The 26,661-nt window shown below is 37.3% G+C and overlaps 2 protein-coding genes across 3 annotated transcripts in view; one reads left to right on the forward strand and one right to left on the reverse strand.

Moving 5' to 3' along the window:
- The window catches only part of LOC111862363 (aminopeptidase N), a 93,014-nt gene extending 86,011 nt beyond the window's left edge, over nucleotides 1-7,003 (forward strand). For both annotated transcript variants that reach the window (XM_023847679.2, XM_023847678.2), the window contains exons 14-16: nucleotides 2,059-2,202; nucleotides 3,888-3,969; nucleotides 5,151-7,003. In XM_023847679.2, the coding sequence (XP_023703447.1) occupies nucleotides 2,059-2,202; nucleotides 3,888-3,969; nucleotides 5,151-5,312 (388 nt within the window). In that variant the 3' untranslated portion in view covers nucleotides 5,313-7,003. The remainder of the gene's footprint in view (nucleotides 1-2,058; nucleotides 2,203-3,887; nucleotides 3,970-5,150) is intronic.
- A 7,383-nt stretch (nucleotides 7,004-14,386) lies between these two features.
- Nucleotides 14,387-26,661, reverse strand: part of LOC111862361 — an 84,075-nt gene continuing 71,800 nt past the window's right edge. Inside the window, exons 24-31 of the mRNA XM_023847676.2 lie at nucleotides 25,447-25,621; nucleotides 23,437-23,635; nucleotides 21,812-22,086; nucleotides 19,385-19,572; nucleotides 18,304-18,474; nucleotides 16,440-16,583; nucleotides 15,924-16,002; nucleotides 14,387-14,960 (exon numbers count right to left, since the gene is read on the reverse strand). Coding sequence (XP_023703444.2) covers nucleotides 14,736-14,960; nucleotides 15,924-16,002; nucleotides 16,440-16,583; nucleotides 18,304-18,474; nucleotides 19,385-19,572; nucleotides 21,812-22,086; nucleotides 23,437-23,635; nucleotides 25,447-25,621 — 1,456 coding nt within the window. The 3' untranslated portion in view covers nucleotides 14,387-14,735. The remainder of the gene's footprint in view (nucleotides 14,961-15,923; nucleotides 16,003-16,439; nucleotides 16,584-18,303; nucleotides 18,475-19,384; nucleotides 19,573-21,811; nucleotides 22,087-23,436; nucleotides 23,636-25,446; nucleotides 25,622-26,661) is intronic.

A 26,661-nucleotide genomic window follows, 5' to 3' on the forward strand; every position in this document is an offset into this window, starting at 1 on the left:
GCAACAGGATTGTTACGGTAGTAACAGCGGTTACTACCGCTAGCGTTACTAGCAACACAGCGCCAGGCAACAAGGGTGCTTATTACGTGGCCGTTTTCCGTATGGTCCGATCAAGGCTACATAAGGAGCAGCGAAGGCTATTCACAGAGAGTTTGTACTGTGACAGCCACCGGGTTGTAACCTGGCCATCGCCGAAGACAGAGTCGAGTTATAAAGTAACAGTCGCCGAGTCGAGTTATAAAGTAACAGTCGCCAAGTTGTACTGAGTCAGTCATTCCTGGAGCTACCTACGAGTCAGTCCTCGAGCTACGTTAGTTCCGAGTTAGCCAGCAACCAGTCAGTTGTATTGTGGCATTTGGAGTGTACTAATTGTGATACTGCAGATAGCAGTAATCGTAAATCTGTAATTTGGGTGATTGTGAGAGTGGATGTGAAATAAAATTCGCTATACCAAATACACCGTGAAGTTATTTGTCGCGATATACGCCCAATACGCGACAATATTATCATCCCATTTATACATAGACCCTCCAAGCAGTTACTTCCCCTTCAAGCTGGCCTTTCCAGCAAACCTTTGTATGGGACACCTCATCTCTCCTATTCATCCTACATGCCTTGCCCATCTTATGTTTAATGATGTGATAAAGCTAATAAAAAAGAAGCACAGGGAAGCAGTGTGGTCAAAACACCATTACCTGTACACATTACAATTTACCTTTAATATCACACCAATAAATCACTGAACAGCTATGGGGAAGCGAGCTTACGTGTACAAATAATCTACCAGCCCACTCATAAATTCTAAGCCTTGTATTGTTACTTTTACTGTGACATGTGTGATCAGCAGTCAGGACTCTGTCATCTTATTTCATGTGTTGAAATATTACGTGTGAATTTCACACTGGAATAGTAAGTGTTCGTGTATGATATCTGTGTTGAAAAGCGACTGTGTGAGAAATATAGGTATATAATTCTGGCACCAATTTCAGGATGTTAACAGCTCCAGACAGAAAATCTATTCATGTGGTCATAAATAAAGTACGACATACACAGTTGTTATTGGACAAAAGAAAAACAGTCAATCAAAGAGCCAAATGCTTATTGAAGGGGAACTGGATGAGATCAGTGTTAGGCTTCAAAATTCACTTCAAAAATCCCTCACATGCACTGGATAAGAGACCGGGATTTCAAAAATATAACCATTAAGCTCCATAGAACCTATGAAATTTAGACCATTTAAGACAAGCAGGGCATGAATTAACAGCCATGTGGTCTTGTCAAGCATACATGCAGATAAAGAGAGCATTTGTCAGCATCTGCTGCTATCTTGATAAGGGGCTGCCATTATGTAAGGAGTTTCTATCTCTTATGTCTATCACTGGAACCGCTGTTTCTCATTGAAATTGTACTAATTTGTGTTACATAACACCTGCTTGTTTCCAAATCTCTTTGATTTTATAATAGGAGTTTGTAATTGTGTGTGGATAAAGGTTACACTGCCATTTGACAATATTCATGCCTCTGCCTGTCCCCCAGTAACACATTAGAGAGCTATGTCAACATTGAAAAGGAGAGGAGATACAAATTAGCAGTGCCATTTACACTGTCAGTCTCTACATAGACATCCTGTAGGTTTGTGCCCCTGATGATCATCAAATCACCATTCATAAAATCTATCCCTTGTTATAACATCAGCATGTGTATGTGTTCTAATATATAGTTTTCCAGTCATGAGATTTTTCATGTGCCCCAAAATGAAGAAAGAAGACAGTAAAATTTTATAATTCAAAAGCTGTTAAAATATCGCCATATTTACCTGAATGTATTTCTTTCATAATTTAGGCTATGGAAGATTGTTTACTGTTGCTTATTGACTTGAGCACTGACACCCCACTCTCATAATTAAACGTCCTTCATATTCCATTGTGTATTTGCGATTATTTATAGAGATTTATGTATCTGGAATCATCTTTATATTAATGCATTTAAATTGTTCATAAAAACGTGATGTATTCCATATGGATTGGGGAGCACTGTTCCGGTTTTTCATACATTCAGGTACTTGGACTGGGCCATAACTGAGAATTCTGGTATAAGAAAGCAAGATGCTGCCCGAGTGTTTGGTGCAATAGCCAACAATGCTGTTGGTCAGCCTCTGGCTTACAGCTTTCTGAGGAACAAATGGGATCGTATCCGTGAATAGTGAGTATATGATACTCAGTTACATATATCTGTTCCTTTTCAAGAACAGGTTGAATACATTAACATTTTTCAAGGTCATGACACACATCTGTACTTTCTCAGGCATGCCTCTTACAGGTTTTGTTAGATTTGTCATATAACATTTTAAAATTCTCCCCTGACCTCCTAGGTATCATTTCAAGAACAAAAACCTAAAGCTAATACTCTTTTTGGCTATCTCATAGAACTACACATGATGTAATATTGCCATATTCATACATAAACACACCACGATCTTTTTTGGGCATATGCAAGAATGACTTTATCATTTCAAAACAAGATTGAGATGGGAATTTGGAACAACTTGAGGAACAGAACGGGAATGAGAATTTTCTCTATGAAGTCAAGTTTTTCTTTGTAATCACAATTTGTAAAACTAGCAACTTTTCACAATGTTTTAAAGTGAACTACTTCCCCAGCCTCATTGAAACAATTTCATAGATGGTTGTATTAGACAAAAATTGAAGGGCCAAGTCTTCTTTTTGCCAGGGTCAGAATGAGGAAGAGACAGATTTTGTTGACAAGTTGATTTGTGCTAGTGTTGGCAATCATTGTGATTCTAATGGATGAGGCAGTTTGTGTGCTACTGCACAAAGCCAGAACTGTTGTTTGAAAATTCTTGGAAGTTTCAGACTGAAAAATCAATGTTCAAATCAGGATGTTTTCCCTAATCAATCTAAAAAATTTGAGCCTAGTATTTTTTTCAGTATTTTGAAGATAACTGGCCCGATTAAGTAGCTGCACTACATAAATATTTGACTCTGAAAGGATTAAATTATGTCACAAATTGATTATGATAAAATCTCCTTATTATACATCAGATAAATCATCTTGATATCATTATAATAATTTTAAAATTATCAATTAGTTGTCACCTAAGAGAAATTTTCAAATGAGAATTACTAGCCAAATAGATCCTACTTTCCATGCAAATTGATGTTGTAAAAAAGTAAAGCTATTCCTGTAACAAGCCATGGAGGCCCAGGGGGCTGTGAGACGTTGAGGGTCCCACATTATCTAGACAATTGGCTCACAGTGGTAAGGTCATCAGCCTTACATGCTGGCTGACCTTTACCCCCCAGAAAGATTCCTGGTACTCATTTCTGTTAGAAGCTGAGTCAGCCCCAGAGTCATAGTGTGGCTGGAAGGATAGGTCAATTCAAATAAACTACCTCATTGGGACACGAACCTGTGACCTTCCGGCTCATAGCATAGTGCTGCAACCAACTATGCTACCGTGTGCCCCTAAATGAAGCTGTGGACATAGATTTTACGATCTCTTAAAAATATTAGCAAAATTATATTGTATTGGTAAATACATTTCATGTAACTGTGTCTTGTCTTACAATTGAAATATTAATAGGAAATGACTACTGTTAACACATTCTTGGATCATTACCACTGGATATTTTGAATTCTAGAAACTGTTCTGTCCCATTCCAAGCTTGTCACTCACATGCACACCATCTAGCGGTTCACTTCTGAGATATAACTGCTTGAATTATCTTTTACAATATAAATTACTTAACTTACCTCTGTAAATTCTGTGACCCGTTACCTTCGACTCTAAAACTCTGAGGGTTGATACTATGGACTGTGAGTACATTTTCTTTCTGTGTTAGTTGCAACATATCTCTTCATTTCAGTCTTGGATCTTCTCTATTCACTATCAACACCATCGTGCGTAGTTGTACCAAGCGAATCAACTCACCATTTGAACTCGGTGACGTAAGTATTTGCATTATGAACTCAACTTTATTATAAAACTCAAATGTGTCTTTATTTGAAAGAGAGAAATTTCCTATTATATGAGGAGAACTGAACCTCAGTATATGTCCTTTCATTTTCTAGTAAAGTGAAGTACTTAAGTGTATGAGTTAACACAGGGTGTTAATGATCATTCTTTGATATGGTCAGTCAGTTACTGCACACTTCTCCTGCATGCCAGGATCTCTTATACACATTCTTGTTCAGGATACAAACACAGTTCTTGTTGGGGGTGTGATAGTGTTTCCTTCTGCATACTCTCTGGTGTGTGTGTATATATATATATTTTATATATCTACTTAAACGCACGTACATTTTGAGGTCTTGGGACAGTTTCAGTGAGACATACAAATAAATTACTTTCTTGTTTATGTAAAATGCTACATCATTCATAAGGACAACAGAGATCTTTACTACCAAAATTTTCACCAGATTCAACAAGCTCCTTTTTTTTTGTGGTTTATTAATGACAATTTTAGTGGCTCTGACAACATAGTAGTGTAGAGTAGGTTAATGAAAAGCTGTGGAGAAATTGGTCTTGGCCTAATATGAGGGACTGAGTAAACCCACAAAGAACCTAGATCATGGTAGTAGTCTCTGGGCTGAGATCCAAAATTATAAGTGGGAGTTGTAACCCCTTGATTACAGTGTTTGGTGATGATGAGTTCATGGTGTGGCTACAGCAGTGTAACTTGATATTTTGCTAAGGGTTAAAGTAAAGCAGTATATTCTGAATCATACCAAAGAAATAAGATGATAGTTGATAACTTTACTTCCCATGTTAATCTGTGTGTGTCTGGCTGTTGCTGCTTTGAAAAAATTCGTGAAAGAGTGTTCCTCACATCTGGGAACAGTGTACAGATGACTTGTATGTGTTTAACGAAGGAAGTTAAGATGAATTCCGAATGAAACTGAGATGGGGAGTGGAGAAATATATAAAGAATTCTGGTGGAGAAGCACGGTAAGTGGATAGAATTAAGAAGAATTTTGACAGAATTTGTTGTGAAGATTAAGAGGGCATGTGCAATGACAGTCTTTGGTAATAACAGTGTTGAAAGTTCAGGGTTTAATGCGAAGATTAATTAGTTGGTCAGTACATATTTTTCATTCTTTCTAGGTCACACTTATTTTTCTGTTTACAGTTGATGCAGTTTGCATTGGCTCACCGCCATGAGTTAGGAACAGCAACTCGAGCTGTAGAACAAGCCCTTGAACAAGCAGAAGCCAATGTCAAGTGGATGGAACGCAACTATGAACCCATTGTGAGGTGGTTGGCTAATGTTACTGCTGTGGCAGCAAGTTAATGGGACCAAAGAGTCTCGAAAGCAACACAACCTCGCACAGACAATCATATAAAATTTGGGATAAAGCCAAGATAATATTTCCATCAGGGAATATTGTGTAATAACTGTACTCTAAGTGTTTTGCAACAATTCAAAGTGTTCAAATGATTATTTTTCAATGTAGAACAGAGTCACTTGATAAGGAATGCAGTGATTACCATCATGGTTGTTTAAGTACTGGAATTTTAATTTAAAGTGTTGCGAATTCTTCAAGAGAGAAAGTGTCCATTACTGGAGACAGTTTACTCCATCAACAAAAGGATCCTTTGAAGACTTTCTTTAGAGAGTTTATGTTAAACACGTTTTCTATTTCCACACTATATATTTCAGTCTTTGCTAGTGATGAGAGGTTATTTATAAATTGATGGAATTTTGCTGATATTGAAACAGTCTGGTTGTCATCATCATGGCAGTTTGCCACCTCAAATTACTTTGGAGATTTTGTGCTATATATGTGCAACGTTTTTCACTATTCTTTCTTCATATTCCTTTATTGGACACCTGAAAATGGCCAGCTAGGCCGAAACATGTAGTGTCCAATAAAAGAATACGAAGAAAGAATAGTGAATGACTTTGAACATAGACTGTACAAAAGCTCCAAAATCAGATCTATACAATGCAACAGGATGCTGAAATACAACATTATCTCAAACTACTGAAGTTCATTAACAATTGGAACTACACTGAAGCAGCAATTACAGAATTTCTTACAAGAGTTCACAGAATATTTGTGTGTTAAGCATGGGAATTTAATTTTTTCTGATAGCTCTACAGGTGAAACGATTGTTTTGTCCCTGTGGTCTGCATCTAGTGGAAAGGTTTCATAAACCATTAATTGATAAATATTTAAGACAATATGCAAAATTCTTAATATACTTGAAAGGCAGTTTTCTTATGAGATGAATAGGAAAGGCCACAAATTGTCACAAACCATAAAAGTTTCTAAAATGTATTAGGCATTACTTTTCTTAGACTGTCGTAGCATACTCAGGATTGTATGTCCAGCTTATTTTTCTTTGTGGATATGACAGCATAACAGTATTATATATGGCATATGATCATATAAGTAAAAATGTTACATAAGATTGGTTAGAATAGAATATTTTCTTTTATTTTTATTGCGTAGCGTTCATTATCTTGAAGATTACACTCTTCTGGGTTGTAACACCATTTAGTGTAGACAGCCTAACATTTTTCGGAATCAGTTCGCATCCATCTACAGGGTTAAAGAATACACCAAGCAAAATACTAGCAGCATGCTACCTGCTTCTGTTGGTTTCTTGCTTGGTTCACCCTGCAGTCCTGAAGTTTGAAGAACTATGTTCCTCTGAAACATCAGGCTGTCTCTGAACTATATAGCATTACAACCCAGAAGATTGCACTCAGATCCAACACAGTTCATTATCTGTTCATATTAGTACCTCATGAGGAGTAAATTTAATTAATGTTTGTGATAAACTTCATTTTTTTGAGCAGCCAGATTGACAAGGATGCTTTGTGAGTTCATAGTACATAAAAGCTTGACTTGTGACACTCAAGAAGGGCTTTGGAAATTAAATCATGGTACTAAATATGGCCTAAATATTTATGAAGACAAACACTGTTCCTAATTGTAAGATAACAAAATGACATAAAGATCATAAAAAAACTAATGAGTAAATTATTTTGGCTTTAATACTGTTATATATCAAAACATTTCCGTGTTTTTTATTGAAATTTATTTCCAATTACCAATATGATTCAACCCTCATGGGTTAAACATAAAGGACACATACTATGGAATATACAAAGTAAATTAATGTACACATAAATTCATACACTTATCTCACTCTCCATATACAACAATACACACATTAGAATGCATATGTAGAAAGAACTCCATTACAATTTGAATAATACTGAATATTAATAAGAAGAGAAAAAAGAAAAAGTCTTGCATCTGCCAGTAATCTAACCACATCTCTTCAGCCTGTAGCCCGATGTTATACCAAGCTGCTTTAACTTATTTACTATTAATAGAGCTAACTAGTGGCCTCCGTAGTCTAGGGGTAACGTCCCCACCTCATGACGCAAGGTACACGAGTTCAAACCCGGCGGAGGTCGTGGAATTTTTAAGGGCGGAAAAATTCAGGGAACAAGTCCTCCAGGAGGGACTTTAAGCTGTGTCCCGTGTCGTAGATTTACGGTACGTAAAAGAACCTCATGTCTCTAGGAGACCTCTGAGCTAAATTACAGGCCCTTTCCCGCCCAAGTAGTCTCCAATGCCTTTGGTGGATGGGGGAAGCATCAAGGTACCGGGGGCCGACCTCGTTGGCTCTACGGGGGCTGATGGCACACACCGTTACCGGTAGGGTATGGCGACAGTAGAACTTAAAGGGGGACGCACAATGGACCAATAACTGGTCTAAGTGCATGGGGAAACCCACCCCCTCTCAATACGAATAGAGCTAACTCCTGGAATATCACATATACTAAATGAACCTTACATAATGAGCAGTATTCACAATCTGCAGTCGTGATAGAAATCAGAATGAAAACATTGACAAGTCTTGTTCCTGAGATACTAGAGTAGTAATGTAATATAGTCTTTGGAGAATACACACATAGATTAACAAAACAAGATGCTCTGTGATGTAGATATTAGACAGATCATGCAACCCCCCCCCCTTGGCACTACAGCCCCAGTGGGCCTAGGCCTACCTCCATGAACTTCTCCGTTCACTTCGGTTTTTCTGGATCTTACACATTCGGTAGGACTCCTTGGGCAGGTGATCAGCTCGTCGCAAGGCCTCTACCTGTACACAAACACAGAGAAACGTGCACACACAAACTAAACATCCATGCCCTGAGTGAGATTCGAACCCACGATCCCGGTTTCCAAGTGAGCAAAGACAGTACATGCCTTAGACCGCTCGGCTACCATGACCGGTGATCATGCAAGCCAATATGTATAATTTATAATCCAAGAATGAAACACATGTACACATTGCATCTTGGCGTTCATATAGTATATCAATACTTTTTATCTACAGTAATATTTGAGAACAAGAGTAGCACTTGTAGAATCAAGGTACACATTGGCCAAATGTATCCTCCATTTTTCACATTTTCAGAACTGTTAACTTTATTTTTCTTAGTGTAATTTAATGATATTGCAAAGGCTGTATATAACTGAAGAACAAATGACAAAGATTTTGAGAGGTGACTTAGAAAAGTTGTAAGAAGTATTCATGATCTGTTTTTAAGTTATTGTCCTGGAGGAGTGGCTACTTCACCTATTAGTATCCTCACTGAGGATTTCACACTGTTCTTCTATCATTGTTGCTGGTTAGTAAATGTTCTTCTATCTCTCTTATATTACCTGATACAGTAAACACAAACTTATTCAGTATCCAATTGTCTGAAATTCTCATGCAACCAAAAACAAAGTTGCAGTGCACATATGTTCACCCATTGTGCAGTAGTTCTCCCAGATCCTACTAGCAGTTCTTCCTGTTGTCCTTCCTCGTGCAGGTGCCATGACAGTGTGTAGTCACAGTAGACGTTTGTTGAATTTGTGATTGTGTTTCAGCCTACCCAAAATCTTTCGCATATCAGCCTCATGTTCATTCATTCATTTTATTTGGCATTCATAATTGCTACAACAGTAACACTTGAACAAGTCACATCATTAAATACATCATTCTTGAAATCCTTTTGTCCAAATGCCTAAAGCATTAGAATTTGTCAACTATAAATAATCACTCTTGATGTGGTTAACCTATAATTAAAATATAACACACACTATCAAACCAGATAAATAATCAAATTAGATACAACTGTGTACTGCACGTCTTTGAATAGTAGTTGCATTGGGTTGTTGTTGTTGTTGTTGTTGTTGTTACAATTTCCATTTGCTTAAATACATAGAATTTTATCTTATTTCTATAGAAGCCATAATATCTAAAATGCCTCCTAGCAAGACTCCAGAGGAAGAATTAAATTTAAAACTTACATAGCTTTGTTTTGGTTTGTAAAACAGTAAAAATATTTGATGACTTGAAAAGGGGTGAGAATTATGTGAAATTGGGTTGTGTAGTAGCTTTCCTTTGCAACTGGTGAGTCATCAAAGTGGCATAACTCATTCCCCATGTGTGCTGGAAAATGGGGAGTTGTCTCCCTCCCCCCCTCTCTCTGTGGTGGTGGTGGGATGCAGGGTGAGAGAAAATTCGATTTGGTTTTAGAATGGGGTGAGACCAAGTTCCTTGGTGCTGTGGCCTCAAATGAGCCAGGCATCTGCCAAATATTAATACAAAAAATTACAATTATTTAAAAAAGCATATATTTATATGCCCCCTCGTTGGTGTCTCCACCTTATCGTGGTGAGGGGGTTTGAGTATGCCAAGGACCCTGAGAGCTATACCAGCGGTAGCGTAGCTACTGGCAGGGCCTCCCTTGCTGGACAGGTCAAAGGGTAGGCATCAGACGAAGAGAGACACCAAAAACTGATGCCGGAAGCAGCGTCATCAGCAGTGACTTGAAGCACAGAGCAAATGATGCTCGAGATGGTTCAAGTTCGTATAGCAACAGGCGTGACCAGAGTGGTTTGAACGGCTGTTGTACTGCGATGTGGAAAGCAAATGGAAAAACTACCACATTATCACTTTTCCTGGATAGTCTCTTTCCAAAAACAGAAGATCGCATTAAGTGGAGGAACTGTTTTGGAAGAGACTGTGGACCTGTCGTCTGACAGATTACTGATGGATGGATATTTATATGCTACATACACTAGGGTGGTCCATGAAAATACTCCTATGCTCTCTATCACAAGTTTACAGGCAAATTGTCTGATTTAAATTCTGAAGGGTTCTGATGATGGTGTATAACACACACAATTACAGAACACATCTAGTGTTCTCTAACTTTTTTGAATACTGGACAATGGACAAAGTCCAAAAACCCAGTAATTCTATATGAAATTATCTGTCCCCCCTCCAGGTATTGGAAGCATCCAAGTATTTTGAGATAAATTGACAAATGAACTAAACTAAAACTCTATGGCTCTGTTAGTCTGCAAGTGAACTGTACTGACCAAGCAACCACTGCTTTTTGGCAAAGATAAATGACATACATATACAGGAAGGATTTTTGCTTTCATGACTGCTTCCACGGCTCTACGCTTCACGGCGAAAGGTACGACTCAAAAGCATCAATGAAAGGTCACAGATTAGCCCATACAAATGAGAGATTCTGTTCTATGAAATGGTTAAAAAAATTAATAAAAATGCTTCAATCACCTATGGATCTAAGTATTATATCTCACACTCGCTCGGTTTGTGGATTTACCTGGGGTCAGCACAAACTCATGACAGGATTATGGAGTTCTGATCTGGTGCCTCTGGTTAGAGGATTCTAGAATCTTTTGTATATGTATACATCTCCATCTTATATGCAACTTGTCTATTATGTAGAAGGGTCACTAGATAAGTTGCATTTAAGACAGGTGTGTGTGTGTGTTTTGCTTAAATACAATATGGTTCTAGGATCATTTAATACATTCCTTCAGGATTTTTCAAAACCAGGAATTACAGTGTGTTGGTTGTGTGATACTTTATAAATTAAAATGCATATATTTCAATGCAACAATCTTTTCACCCACTCAAATGACATTAATTATAAAATACATTAAACCAGTTATAAGTGAATATAAGTAAGTTTCACATTATGCCATGACATGTCCTGAACTTTTTACGAATTAAAACAAGAATTTGGAATGCATACACTCATTTTTCTCCTTCTCTCCCTCGCACTACATGTTNGGAAACTGAATACCTGTTCACCCAACTAATACTCTGTATTCAAAAAAGGAGGATAATATAACAGGCAGTTTACTGGTAAAGTTAAGCTATCACTGTGCCCAATTAATTATGCCCCAAAAACATTAAGATGTATAGGGCAGTGGAGGCCTAATAAACGTATTCTTAATCTCTGCTGTAGATGGAGGTGAGTGGTCAGCTTCATGCCCTGGCTACTTTAACCCTGAGGAATAAACCCTCTGTACCATTTAATTAGGCTGAGTGGTCTTTGGAGCCAGTCTGGATGCTGTGGAAAAGAATAATGTCCGAAAACATATTTGTAAAAATCTCTTACCTTTGCAGGGAAATGAACTCCAAGAACATGGCCATCATTTCACAGCATGTTGCTGTACTACATGATGAGCAAATTTAACTGATCCCAGAAAGCCTTTCCTTGCATCCTAAGTGTACTTTTTCTGAATTCCAAACAATTTATTTAATGTGTACCTATCTTCTGGGATGTGAAGCTTTGTAGTATGGTAGAAGTTTACCAACGTTTCGGAGGAATGTACTACCTCCATCTTCAGTGTCAGAGTAAAAGGCAATCAGCAAACAGACCACTCTCTGTGCTGAAGAGATAATATGTTCTTCCAAACGTAATTAAACTTCTTTCTGACTTCTGTGTTTCTGACTACACTGCATCACATCTTGGAAACAGTATCCTCATCCTCATAGTTTAGTTTCTTGGGGTGGGGTGAGACTTAGTCCACTTGGTACGTCGGCCATTAACTGACCCATTGTACCAGACCCGGACGATAGTTGAGCGTGGAGCCGTGGGTAGAATGAGAATTGGCAGGGGAAACCGAAGTACTCGGAGAAAACCTGCCCTAGCGCCACTTCGTCCACCACAAATCCCACACGACCTGACCTGGCCTCGAACCCGGCTACTAACCACCTGAGCGGCCTGGGCTATGGCACGGCCACTGCTCATAGTTACCGCCATGAGGTACTACCAGCTGATTGTGACGCACCGAACTGTATAACAATGTGTGCAGAGATAACATAACGTGCATGAGCTCCACTGAAATATCGAAAGGATTCAAAGCCTCCCACCGTCACGTGTATGGGGCTATTAACGTTCGAACAACGTGAATTCTGTTCGAAATATTAACGCGGTTTTAAAGTATTTGTACTTGAAACATTCAGTAAAAATACATTCAGTGTGGAGTGATTATATATTTTCTTTGGCATATAGACTGCAAAATGCGTAATGTATTTGTGGCTGCTGTGTTCGGGATTAACAAATGTGTTAGGGTTAGGGATTTAGCGGTTTTTTACTGTTCCGAGACATTTTTGTTTTTTATAATTCTACCGGGAAATTTTGGTTAACGTCTTTCTGTGAGAGGAGGTGAACTTAGGCAATGTGAATAACGAACTTTGCTAAAAGACGAAAAATATTAATTCTAAAGGAGAATGGCTGTCCATCGATGTGGGTGATTTATGATGGTTATTGAGGTAGGTTACGTAACACATTGAAAACGGTTACCTAACGGTCATGCGGTGGAGGTTCTTCCGAAACGTCGGTGAATTAGCGCCTTGATATGGAGCAACAGCAAACTTATTTTATTTTTCATTTATATAAGTTATTACAGAATTACATACAAATTATGCTGGCTCAGAAATAGCAACTACTTAAGTATGTAAAAGCTTGTGTATTCAGATACCATTGTGCACAAAGAACTTCTTAAGGTTATTTCCAAATTTTCAATTTATAATGCAGTCTGATGATAAGTGTGATATTTGAATTCAGTGGAGGCTTGTTGTGTTTAAAATAACGTATCATATTTTCATTACATCTGTGCATAATTATGAAATTAAGAAGTTAATGAATGACTCTCTTGCAAATGTAAGCATTTTTCCTGTCCTCTTCTCTTGCAGTGAGTTGAACATGAAGAGTTAAACCTAGTGGCTCTCAAACAGAAGTTAGCTATGACCATATTCATGAATAAAAGAAACTGAGATTTGCTTTACTAGTATAATTGTGACAGTTACACTCAAAACACTATGCAAACATAAGTGACATTAGTGACACAGTGCAACTTCTAACACTGTTTTTTGAAGTATATTCTTGAAACTGCTGCAAAACACGTTACAGTATTATAGCTTGAAAGAATGATGGACAGGAAAGGATGCAGTAAAGATGTAGTTTAATGATGCCTGGAACTTCTTCTGTGTGATGTAGCAACCCCCAACTTATGTCAAAAGGCTTAGCACCTGAACACTGCTGGGGGGGGGGCAGGGAACCTTACAACTGGCAACATGCATATAAAACAGATGATAATGAATCACACTTTCCTGTATTCTGTTAGTACACTTAATTATACAGTGGCAAATGCTGTTGCTGATGTGTAGAAAAAGGTTTAAACTATACTGCATGGAGTTGAATGTTTGCCCAACAGATGGTAGAAAACCAAAGTTTTTTTTTTGTTATTACTAGTGGAGTGGGACTAAGTCCCTTGTACTGCGGCCACTTCGGGCTTATTGTACCAGCCCCAGATGATAGGTGAGGGTGATTGTGGAGCAATTGGTGGAATGAAGATTGGAAGGGAAACCGAACTACTCAGAAAAAAACCTGCCACAGCACCACTTTGTCCACCACAAATCCCACTTGACCAGACCCGGGATCGAACCCGGGCTGCCGCGGTGGGAAGCCAGTGACTAACCACTTGAGCTACTGCATGGCCTAAAATCAAAGTTAGGAGCCAAGTTGACAGTATATCAATGTAGGTGCCAGTAGAACTTTACTGATGTCTTCACATAGGCATGGAAAATGTTAATCTCAGGGACTAGGACGAAAGTTAAAGCACAAGACCAGTTTGTAATCATGACTTGGATTTTTGTGAATATTATTTCTTACAGCTGTGTGTGTGTGTGGGAAGACGTTCTCTGCATTTCTTTTTACAGTTATAATGGAAGTTTAAGGGGTATAAACCCTCTTACTCAATTCTGATTTCCTGACTGCATTGTCTGCTACAGCGAAAATTCTTTGTGAACATGAATAGTGGAAGCTTTAAATAATGCTCTCAAAAGTAGTTCTTGGCTGTACTAATTTTGGATCTTAATTTCTTTTTGAAATAAAGATGTTAGAGGAAACCTATCCTTTCTTTTAAAGGTGTGTAAATATGGAACATTAATCAAAAGATTGCACAGTTTTGTGCATTCATTTAAAATTTCAATAAAATTATGAATAAAATCAACATGTATAAATTCTACTGTCAACGCAACAATTGTTTATTGACATATAAGACTACATGTTTCGACCCTAATTGGCCATCATTAGATACTGCAAATCTACACACTCAACCACTGAACTGTAGTGCTTGCATTCCAATTTTATGTACATATGGTTCATAAAAGGTTACTTTTTATATATATTCAATTCCTCAGCTAGACTAGACTAGACATTGATTCAAACAACAATCATACATGTGATTAAACAGTAAAAATAACAGTTAGGGTAAAACAAATTTAATAGTTAGGTTAAAACTAAATCTAAAATTGATTTTTAAAAATGATTCTTAAAATATGAATATGAATGAAAATATGGGTATTATGTAAGTAATGCTACAAGGAATGCTGTGGTTATTACAGTTATGTTTATAACAATGTTTGCACTTCCATCCCCTGAATTCTGTCTGTTTCTTAACCAAGTTAGAATTCCATTCTTGTGCTTACTGGTCCATTCCACGTCTGCTTTAGCAGCCTCTACTGCATTCCTTCCAGACTCAGCTGCAGATCCAAGTGCTTCAGAATTAGCATTGATGAATGTTTCAAGCTGAAGAAGAAAAACAAAAGTCGACATAGTTGAATAATTATGAATGTGTACTTGCAAGGAAGAACATAAAAGGAAACAAAGCGTTTGGTTGTCAGAGAATGAATGGGGAACATAGAAAGAAAATGTAAGAAATTACATGACTTCATATGTCTCTGCTAGGGTAATTTAATCAAGCAGAGTGGGATGGGCTAGATGTTATGTAATGCTGTATAGTATGGTAGAAAAGTACTAGGTAACAGCTCTGAAATGTTAATAGCCACAGCATCATGATAATCTCCATAGCCATTATTATTCAGCCATCAGATCTTACATTGATATGACATAGGTTCAACCTTGGAAGCTACAAATGCATACAGAATTTTAGTTGAGAAGTCTCTTAAAAGAGGTCAGTTGAAACGGTTGAGGATAATGTTAAAATAGATTTATGGTAAGTATTCTTCCATAATTCCATGCGTGAACGTAGGTTAGAATGCTTCCACCGTAGCCCTGTGAATTGCATAAGGCGACAAAATGGAACCTGGCATTTGGGGGTATAACTGGGCAACTCTGTCACTAGAGGAAGTAAACACAGGGACCTGGTCCTTCAGGTTGAGGGTTGAACACAAGGCTAAAAGCTTTGCTCTATAAAAAAATTGTTGTCATGAAATCCAAAGAAATGAAAACTGGATGCAGTGAGGTCAAATTCTATAAGGCAGGCTATGGCTTAAAAAGGGCTGTTTTGCCAATGATTGTGATAATTCTCCCATAATATGAAGAGATTGAACTTACTTAAATACAATTCAGTGGTGGTTGTAGGTTTTAACGATGTTGAATCTCCAGAGAGTTGGTTTGTTAGTTTAATTTGTGTAATTTCGTTGATGAACTGATGGATACATGGCATGAAAGTTGTAGGGAACAAACTTGTTTGATGATTTACATAGTTGTCAGAGTGTAATTCTAATGTCATGGCAAAGAGTTACTTACATCGTTAACTTGTTCTACTGTGGTCAGTCTTCCTGCAATACCAGTTATGCTGTTGGCAACGGCATTCATCCCTCCATAACTAAAGAAGTAGGAATAATAATAATAATAATAATAATAATAATAATAATAATAATAATAATGACAACAACAACAAAGACGACAAGAATAATGGTAACATCAATAATGATGATTACAGTGATGATAGCAGTGAAAACAGTTATTGTGGTGGCAGTGATGTAAACATGCCACTTACCTGTGAGTGTGGGTTTTAAGTGAAATCATCCAGATCAATGTTAAATTCACTTGAGAATTGTGGATTAAAATTCCTGCACTAATCATAACTAAACATTTGGTGTAAGCCTTTCTCTGAAAGTAGATCGATGCTACACTACGAATTCTTTGATTTCCAGAGTGCAGAGGTTTATTACCATGTTCATAATAATCTGTCACTGTGCTCTATATATGTACATACTCTGCAGTATACTATACTGTGAATAGGGTACATTATATACTTACTTGTTAGCAATTTCATTGAAGTTATTTTTGAGGAAATCGAAGGCTGTTGCTACTCCATCAGGATTGCTATACACAGATGAGAACACGCTGGCTGCATCTTGCTTTCGGATTCCAGAGTTACTGTTAATTGACTTTTCCAGGTACCTAGTACGAGAAAAAAGCATTAGATCAGAAAATGTGAACGGTAAAATTACTAATTCTTCAAAGCCTGAAATACCATAAAAAATTGAGTTCTTACCCCACAGAAAGCACCGTAACTCCATTAGAAAAACTAATTGGTTAATGCTGTGTAGGAAAAAATAATTCCTATTTATTGTGAGAGTCATATGGAACTCATAAATATACTGTGCAGGTAAATTGCTTTCGCTCCAAGCGACTATGAAACTGACTTATGTCTCAGCTTAGCCATTTTATTGCAATATACCAGCGGTTTACAGAATTATACTGTAAAGAAATTAATAGCAAACAATTTATGCATGTCCCCTGGAAAAAGAATAATTGTTATGTTTGAATAATAAGTAGAGGATTATTGCTATTATCTTTGACAGGTCTTGTTATGTAATTTGTATCTGTGGGGAAACTTGAAGTAGAAGGTTCACAGAAACAGTTATGCACTTGAAGTCTTTACAGACACAAATATGGAATATTAATTGTACAGATCACAGGAAGTGAACTTTAATGAAGAAGGTGGAATTCATTGTATAAGTCTGAAATGTTCTTGAACTTTGGAGTAAGGTGAACTTTGAAGTAAGGTGACTTTCCTGAAAGTATGCAGTGGAACCCTGCTTAACGATCACCTCTCATAACGAGTAATTCGTATAGCAAGTAAAGCAAATTATAAAAGATGACTCGCTTAACAAGTGACGCTTTGCATAATGAGTGATGAGAGGGGAAGTCCCGGATTGTGTGCTTGCTACATCAGTCTGTGTTTAGCACTTGTACCGCTAGCATCTTAGTGTCGCTTGTGATCACACATTTTTCCAAACTTCTGTAAAGACATATTATTTGTGATTTTTTTTTGTGCAAAGTTTAATAACCCTTGCAAAAATGTCCCCGGAGAAAAAGCCGCAAAACGACAGCCATAAGAGAATAAAAATAACCATAGAAATGAAACGTAAAATCGTTGAAAAGCGAGAACGAGATGTGAGCATGGCTGATCTAGCACGCACTATCCTCAAGAGCAAGGACAAGATTAAGGAGATAGATGCTTCAAAGGGAGTGACAAGAATATCTACGCAATGGTTACATATTCTCGACGGTGAGGTTGCTCCTCATATGGATAAACGAAAAGCAATTGCAAGGCGACACTATTAATGAGAACATCATATGTGAGAAGGCGAAAGTGATTTTCGCCGACCTCGTTAAGAAGACACCAGGATCATCAACGGCCAAAGAATTAGATATGTATCATAAATAATAAACTAATTATTTTGATTTTTTTTTTCTGCAAATCGAATTCGCATTCCAGGTTGGTTCATTCCGCATTCCTTAACAATGTATATATAATTTTCTTTGAGTAAACGTTATACATAACATATTTTGAGTATTTTTTTTGGCATAGAATGCATTATCATATTTTACATTAATTTATATGGGAAAAATTGTTTCGCATTACGAGTAAGATTCAGGAACAAATTATGCTAGTTAAGCGAGGTTCCACTGTATTTTAATCTGTTAGTTTGTATGTCTGTCAGTCTGTGATTTCCATATGAAAGAGGATTTCCTTCCCAGCCGGTATGCGTTCTGTGAGTAGGTAGCAATAAGACAACAGACAGAGGGAAGAAACTCTGTATGACAGATTCTGATATATTATGTTGTTTGGTTAATATGTTTTGCAATGTATACGAGTAATTAGAACACTTACTGCTTTAGGAGTTCTTCATTTTTGGTGCAACCCAGAGCTGAGAGAATGGTTACTTGTTCAGTAGTGATGATTGATTCTTGGTAGCGTTCCCAGAGGAAGTTCCACTCCTCTTCCCCTTCATGTTCTAAGGCTGTGCAGAAAACTAGACGTCTCAGATTTGCAGGAATTCTGCTAAAAAATAGTATTATGTGGGCTTTATGATTTCAGATTCTATTAAAGATCATTTTAACATGTTCAGAAACTCAATGGGGAGTTGTATGAGGTTAAACTAGGCCCTCTGTGACATTCAGTCTAGCATTCTTGCAAATCAGATATTGCTGGATCTGAGGTTGTCACTTTGGTGGCTGTGACGATAACCAACCTCTGGTTGTAATACTGTGTAATTCAGAAAACATGCCAGTGTTTTGGAGGAGTATATCTCCTACAGCTTGAGGGTCAAGGAGTTCAACATGATGTCACAACCCAGAAGATCACATCTGAACAATCACCACTTCAAAAACCTGAACACTTATATAATTCTCTGTCTAGTTAGGTTCATTCATTCATTCATTCATTCATTCATTTCCTTTATTTTCCATATATCCATACAGGTAACAAACCTAGGATGTGGAAATGGTCCCTTTGAAAATAGATATGTCAAGATACATATACAAAATTTATATGAGTCACATAATCAGAATCACTTACATTAATCCATTAACATAAATAATAATATAAAGTAAAAAAAATTAATAAGATTTTAATTAATAAACATAATTTAAAAATAACTTATTATAAAATTTCCATTAATACAATTTTATTTAAATTACCTGTATTAACTGAATTAAATACATTACAAATTTACACACTTATGACCAATTATGTTGCTAATATTCATTCATGGAATAAAAAGAATGATATAATAATTTATTCAATGCAGATTTAAAACTTCTCTCAGCAGTAGCCAACATTTTTATTGTTTGGGGAAGATGATTAAAAACTTTAATACCTGATATTTGTGAGAACACAGTTAATTGATTTGTAAATATTATTCAATCCCTCCAAAATTATCTATTTTGAGGTGTTTCTTATTTACACCTACTTGTTTTCTGTATTTTCTTGGTACTGTTTAAACATGCTCACAGCTGTGTCGATACATTCTTGCAGACCAAGGCGACAGGCCCATGTTAGTACACTGACCCTGAACAGTAATGTTACTTGGTTGTCACTGTCCTGTTCTTGAAAGCCTAGTGTCTCATACACATGTTGAAGTTGGGATAAAACATAGTCCTGGAATAGAAAAGGCAAGAAATAATTACGCTGTAACACTTGTATCCTTATCTAATTCCAGAGAGATTATTGTGTTTAAATCAAGTTTATGGTCATAGTAGCAATATGAGTTTCTTTCACTGAAAGTTTTCGTGACTGTTCGAGATAATCTAAAATTAAAATACAATTTCTAATCTTCAGATTGTGGTCTTTTGAAACTGTTTAGTCTTGTAGGTGGATACAGATGTTTCAGAGGTACATGTTGCTTCCATCTTCAGATTTGAAGTTTATTGGTTAAGATATTATTTGGAGTATGTACTCAGGTTGCAAGGAAGATGGTTGCTGAGTCCCTTAAGCCCTCCATTGTGACTGAGTGATCACTTTCCTTGTAACCTGAGTATGTAGCCAAACAAATCACATAACCAACAAACTTCAGTCTATATGGAAGCAGCACATACCTGTGGAACATGTGTATCCACCTACAAGACTACATGATATCAAAATCTAGGTCACAATCTGAACACTCAAAGTAATATTTCTTCCAGAAACGATTTACAATATGACAGATGTCCCTGTGCCACTACACTGATTAAGTAGTTGTCATTTTTCTTGAAACTCAGTATGAGTGCCATGATTTTGGAAGTTCTTTTATTTTTTTTTAATTCTCTTAGTTTGGGGTGAAGTCCAACTGGGTCCACTGGGCACGGCGGCCACTGATTGGCCTATCGTAGCCTGCCTTGGGTGATTATGTTGATGGAGAATTTGGTGGAATGAAGATTGGCAGGGGAAACTGAAGTACTTGGAGATAACCCGCCCCAGCGCCACTTTGTCCACAACAAATACCACCTGACCAGACCCGGGATCGAACCTGGGCCACCGCGGTGGGAAGCCAGCGACTAACCGCTTGAGCTATGGCGTGGCCATTTTGGAAGTTACTCCACATACATAATTTTTTATTCCCTCTGGGATCCATCCAGCTTCCTATACAGTGGTACCAAGGGCTCTGTTCCTGGGCTTAAAGTGGCAGGGGCATGGAGCTAACCATTCACTTCCAACTAATGCCGAGGTCAAGAATGGTGGAACTATACCTCCACTCCCCCATTAGTCTTCATGGTGTAGTCCTTAACTGATTAAGCACATGGACAAGTTTGCCCTACTGTATGCAGTACCACTGTTGTGAAATTAATTTTGTAAGTTGGGCTAGATGGACAAGAACAAGTGAATATATAATTTTGGAATTTTGTGTGGTAGTGGATCTTTGAAAAATATGCAGCTTCTTTTAAGGCAAATACAGTGTGATATCCATCTCAAACATATACTTTGCAGTTTGATAACAACTGATAAAACAAATATTGTAATGGGACATTATAATTAATGTTATGACATGTAAGAAAAATATTTGTAAAATTTTATGGGATAGCTTTGTGTTGCCAGTTCAAGTCAGGGCACATTTTCATATTAATTACCTTCTAAATGATTTGCTTTAGAAGGCAAATTTACTGATGAATTGTGATGTTTTACAAGGATGATAGAGGTAGATGTTTGCACAGTATCTTACTTTCTTTATCTTCATGTAAGAGAGGAAATCTGTGATTAGAAATATTTTTAAAGTCCTATGTTTTGCAGGTTTCTATAGTAGTGAGACTTTGTAAATGTGAAAATACTATTGTAAGCTTCCCCCTTGAAACAAACACTTTTTACCAAGTGAACAAATATTTGTATGGTGTAATTTTTTTTTTGTTTGTCACCGAGTGTGTCAGGTTTTGAAAAATTTTAAAGATAAAAAAATTAAATTTGAATTGAAGATTTTAAAAGTGCCAGATTTCGAAAATCAAATTTGACATGTGTAGGTTGACAAAGATTTTCTACATATCTGACAGATATCAGTGGGGGGATTCTGATATATCAGGACCTGTTAGCAACGGAGAAGTGAACAATTGGGAAGACTGGTGTTTATAAATTTTAAACTACATGCGGTGTAGCAGCTACGTGAGAGTATACACCTGATGATGGCCATTTACGGCCGAAACATGTAGTGTAGAGGAAAAGAAGATGAAAGAACTACAATAAATTGTTGCACTTGGGACAGAGTTTGTGTCATACATTATGAACTAGTAGATAGTAGAACATTCTAAGCACCACAAAAATTTTCTGATCCCATTGTGACCTTTCACCTGAAACTTGTGCTGGCCACATCAGATAATGCCCAGTTTTTATTTAGGAAAATAGATAAAAATTTTCCTGTGAAATATGAATGTACCTTGAAATCTGTATGTCCTTGATCATTAGTAAGCCTTCTGTCAAGGAAAGAGAAGGCATTAAGTGCAGCAGTCCAAGGAATATAGTCATGGTCATGGTGAAGGTACACTGTCACTTGAAGGGCCGTTGAATAGTCTAATTTTCCAGCTCGGGCGAGGTTAAGTGCATCATCCAACAGTTGTGCTCTGTTCACAGGATGAATACTGTCATGGTTAGCATGCAGACCATCGCTAATGAGTCGCCAGCTCTCAGAGTCATAGTTTACCCGGTAATAACCTTCAAAGAGAAAGTCAGGTTTAAATTGAACTGTAAAATGTTTGCTCAGTAATTCATCTCAGTTACATGTTACAGTAACAATAATGAGAAATTCACTTATCTCTGTTTACTTCCATAAATCAAATTACTGAATGAACTTCAATGAAATTTGTTTTGGGGGATGTGCACTAAAATTTTAAGTGTGCTATGTTCCGTGATTTACTGTGTAATTTAGTAGGAAATTGCTCATGTTTCATATGAACATACTACCTCCATCTTCAGGGTCACAAGCTACTTGCTGCTTGCTTGGCTTTCTTGCCAACCCTGAACATGGAGGCAGCACACATCTCTGAAATGTTTGGTGAATTTTTTCCCAACTACACAGTATCACATCCCAAAAGTCATCACTCTTCATAGCCATCACATGACTTTCAATTTGTAGTTTATCAATTGCCTCAAAAATGGCTTGCCCCAAAAGAAATGGAACATAATTAGTTTCACACTGATATATTGGGTTTTTGGACTTTATCCATCATCCTGGTTTTTAAGATAACTAATACTATTATCAGTTATCTTAAAAACCAGGACGATGGATAAAGTCCAAAAACCCAATATATCAGTGTGTTATACACCATCGTCAGAATCCTGTAGTAACTAATAAGTAGTTTCAACTTTCAACTGTTTGTCATCAAGGCGTGTAACATATATTTGAAGAGTTTCCTAGTATATTTGATGTTTAATTAATTTTTGTGAAGAAATTCAATTTTATGCATTTTGACATGTCTGATGTTGATTAACTCTTGTCAGTATTTGAGGTCCATTGCTGTAAATGAACATAATGATCACTTGGGACTGAAAGTCATAATGAACATATTTGAAAATTTTCTTTACTCTTAGCTGAAATACACTGTTCCATTTCTGTTGTGCTTCAGTATCTGTGGTCTAGAGGTCAGAGTGCCTGACTACAGATCCAGAGGTCCCAGATTCGATTCCTGCCACTACCAGATTTTCTGAGGAGTGGTGGGTCTGGAACAGGGTTCACTCAGCCTTGTGAGGATAATTGAGGAGCTACTTGAATGGAAAGGTGGCGGCTCTGGTCTAGAAAACCGAGATTAACGGCCATGGGAATCCATTGCGCAGACCGCGTGACACCCTCTGTATGCAATAGTTGGCACTAAATTCGCTGACAAGCAGTGGTCGCTCGGTTGGTATAGTTCGCTTGTGGTCTAAAAAGCCACAGAGAGAGTTCAGTATAATTAGCTTTTGCCTGATGTGAAAGTGACGCCTCTAGTTGTTTACTCTCTTCCCCATCATAACAAATTTTACCTCCTAGGACTATCGTGCTGTCACTCAGAACCATAATAGACAAACCTGTTTCCTGATTGTTGAATATTATCCACTCTTCGGGACTTATTTCTATGTTCAGTTCTGTTGGTGTATCGGTGGGATGGAGCCATTCTTTTGGTTCTGTGGATTGAAATCCTTCAGGAGCCTCTGACTCCCTTGTCCATGTTAGTGGTACAAACCATTTCAGTTCACTATTTTCATTGTCTTTCAGAAGAAATCTTTCCTGTAAATATCAGGATGCAATCAAATCATGCTGAACAAAATTCCTCATTTGTTGCATGTGTTCAGATTTATTATTTGGAAACTACTACAAAGGGATCCCTTTTTAATGTTCCTTGATTTAAGGTTTTCCCACATACACCTTTCGATTTCAATGATAAACTGGAGCCATTTAAATGTTTTCTGAATTTATTGTTCAGATCCAGTGCTCTTCAGAACGAATTCAAAGTTTTATTATAGTCTGTTTAAATTCTAGGTAGCACAATTTTTGCACTATTTCGTGTTTCTATGAAAGAAAGTTCTTTTAAAAATTTCTTGGTATTCATTCTAATCATATTAGAGTTGAAAATAATTGAATCTAATATATTAGTGGCAAATAGGTTGGCTCAGTTGATAATGCCCTTGATTTATGAGAAATCACTAGTTCGAATCTCAGCTGAAACACTGACAAATTTTTTCTCAGTCCCTCCAGACAGTTGCTGTGATAGTACCTCAAAATTTGGTCATGACTGCTTCCTTTGACATCCTGTTCAATTCATTATTCATTAACTCACGCTGTCACTATGCTGTACAGTTCAAGATACTGTCATTAAATAAACCACAAATAAATAAATACTATTACTATTCACACATTGCATAGAATGTCTGGTTGTATAATAATGTTTAATAATTTAAAGTTTTATTATTTTTAAACATGTTTTGAACACATAGGTACACAAAAGATGTGAGTCACTGTTGGTCATGCTTTGCACTGATAATAACAGTGCTTGCTAGTTTTTCCATCTGTTCCTGTCGGTTTATAAGTCTGCGCAGAGTAAGTGGATTGTACTTTATGTGATTGTAAGTGTAAAGGTAAAAGGTAAAGTTGTCCCTGTGCTTAACTGCTTGAGCACTATGCCATGAAGACGTATGGGGGAGTGGATGTATGGATCCACATTTTCTTTACCTCATCACTAGAAGTGAGTGGTCAGCTTCACACCCTGGCCGCTTTGCCCCCGGGAAAGAGCACTGGTACCCATTGTTAGGAGGTTGGATGGACCTCAGAGCCGGTCTGGATGATATGGAGAAGTGAAAATTCTTGACCCTATCAAGACTCGAACTCTGACCCCTCGGTTGTCCAGCCTGTAGCCAGTTGCTATACCGACTACAGTATCCCCTCTCCTGTACTCTTTTATAGATTTAAACACATATTCAATAAACAAGGGTTTCATTGTGCTCATTATGCAGAGCCTTGTCATGTTTTGTTGGATCAGAAGTCCTCACAGCAGTGACACTGAACGGCACTACCCCACACAGTGCCATGTATTCCTCTTGGAGCTTATTGATGATTTGGAGGAAGAGTGACCCAAGTAAGTAACGAGCAAGAAGCAGGCAGAAAGTAGGCTTGCCATTCGCTTGTTGCTTTTTACTTGCTTCGTTTATCTTCAGTTCTGAAGATGGAGGTGCTGCGTTCTTCAGAAATATTAGTGAACTACCAGGCTGTGCGGCATTACAATCCAGAAGATAATGTTCTTCTTGCCATGTTTTGTCCCTTAGTTTGTGCAATTTGAAATCACATTTTTATATTGCACGGCTTACAAATTTTATTAAAGATACAGTATTATTGTAGTTGTGGTTGTGTAAGGTTAGGGGAAAAGGAATCATGTCCTTATTTAGAATACTTGTTTTCTTTCTGCAAGTGTAAAGCTATCATAGAAGCCACAGTAAGAGGTACTGCTCACAGCCTTCCTGAAGACAGGATAGATATATCCTTGAATTAACTTTCTCAATTTTACAGGTTTTGTGTAATGATTTCTAAACATTTATTCTCCTTACCTGTGTCACACTAATTTTGCCATTTTCTCTCACAACTTTTATGACCGGGTACCCAGGTTGTATAGTCCAGGGCTCAAAGAAATGGTGCACTGGGTGGTGTGTGTTAATGTTATCTTCTATTCTTTGTTCTTCCAATGCATTAAAAAGATCCTCTGGTACTGTATTATGCCATGAACTATTGTAAAGAGACAAGAAGAAGAAGATGATAATTATAAATAGTTAATCATTCATAAAATAAAATCTTGAAGATCCTGTGTGAGATTATGAAAACACAGTGCACTGATAGATTGTTGCATGCACTGTTTGCAGTGTCCTCATTTTCATGAAAAATGCTTCTTTAGAAGAGCTTCTTGTAATATGTATTCTGTGTTTCATCAGCACTGGATATTATGATGTGACTGGATTGTTTGTGAATGTGCTAGTAATGGTGATGATGATGACGACAATGACAGTGGTGGTAGTAATGAAAGACACTGAAGCAATGGCATGAAATTTGTTTCAAAGAAAAATAATTATTTAGTTGTATTTTTATGCCTTCCAGTTGTCTTGTACCATGGGCAAATGAAACATAAATACTCGTATGTCAAACAACAGAACTGAGTTTTAGCAAGACATTCTGTGAGATGGCTATTTCTTTTGAATATTTATATTCTAAACCAATGAGGCATTTCAGTTGGCTTCATGTGACTGAATGCTGATTGCAGTCATGGCAGTCATAGAGATTAAAGAAAATTGAAACAGATACACTGGGTGCACTGGTTGCTATGAAGTGCAGAGCCATGAACTGGTCAAGAAAAGTAAGAACTTCCCTGTATAATTTCATTTTCCTGGCTTAGCCATGCCCAAATTCTCAAAGCCAATGTGAAACATTAGATACTGGCCATGAAACATAAAGAAAAATATATGGAGAGACAAGTTCAGTCAAATCATCTGCTGTGTAGCAGGCCCGAATGGAGTATCTGTGATCCACTCAGACAATTAAGAATTATATTTGTTAGTGAGCTGTAATAACAAACAAACAAACTCCGTGGCCTGTAATCTGCAAGCGAACTATACAGGCCGAGTGACCGCCGCTTGTCGGTAAAGTTAGTGCCAACTTTACTGATAGAGAGTGTCACGTGGTCAGCGCAACAGATCCCCACAGCCGTTAATCATGGTTTTCTAGACTGGAGCCGCTATTTCCTTGAAATAGTTCCTCAGTTATCCTCATGAGGC

The sequence above is a fragment of the Cryptotermes secundus genome, unplaced genomic scaffold (assembly GCF_002891405.2).
Source record: "Cryptotermes secundus unplaced genomic scaffold, Csec_1.0 scaffold550, whole genome shotgun sequence".
NCBI lineage: Eukaryota > Metazoa > Arthropoda > Insecta > Blattodea > Kalotermitidae > Cryptotermes > Cryptotermes secundus.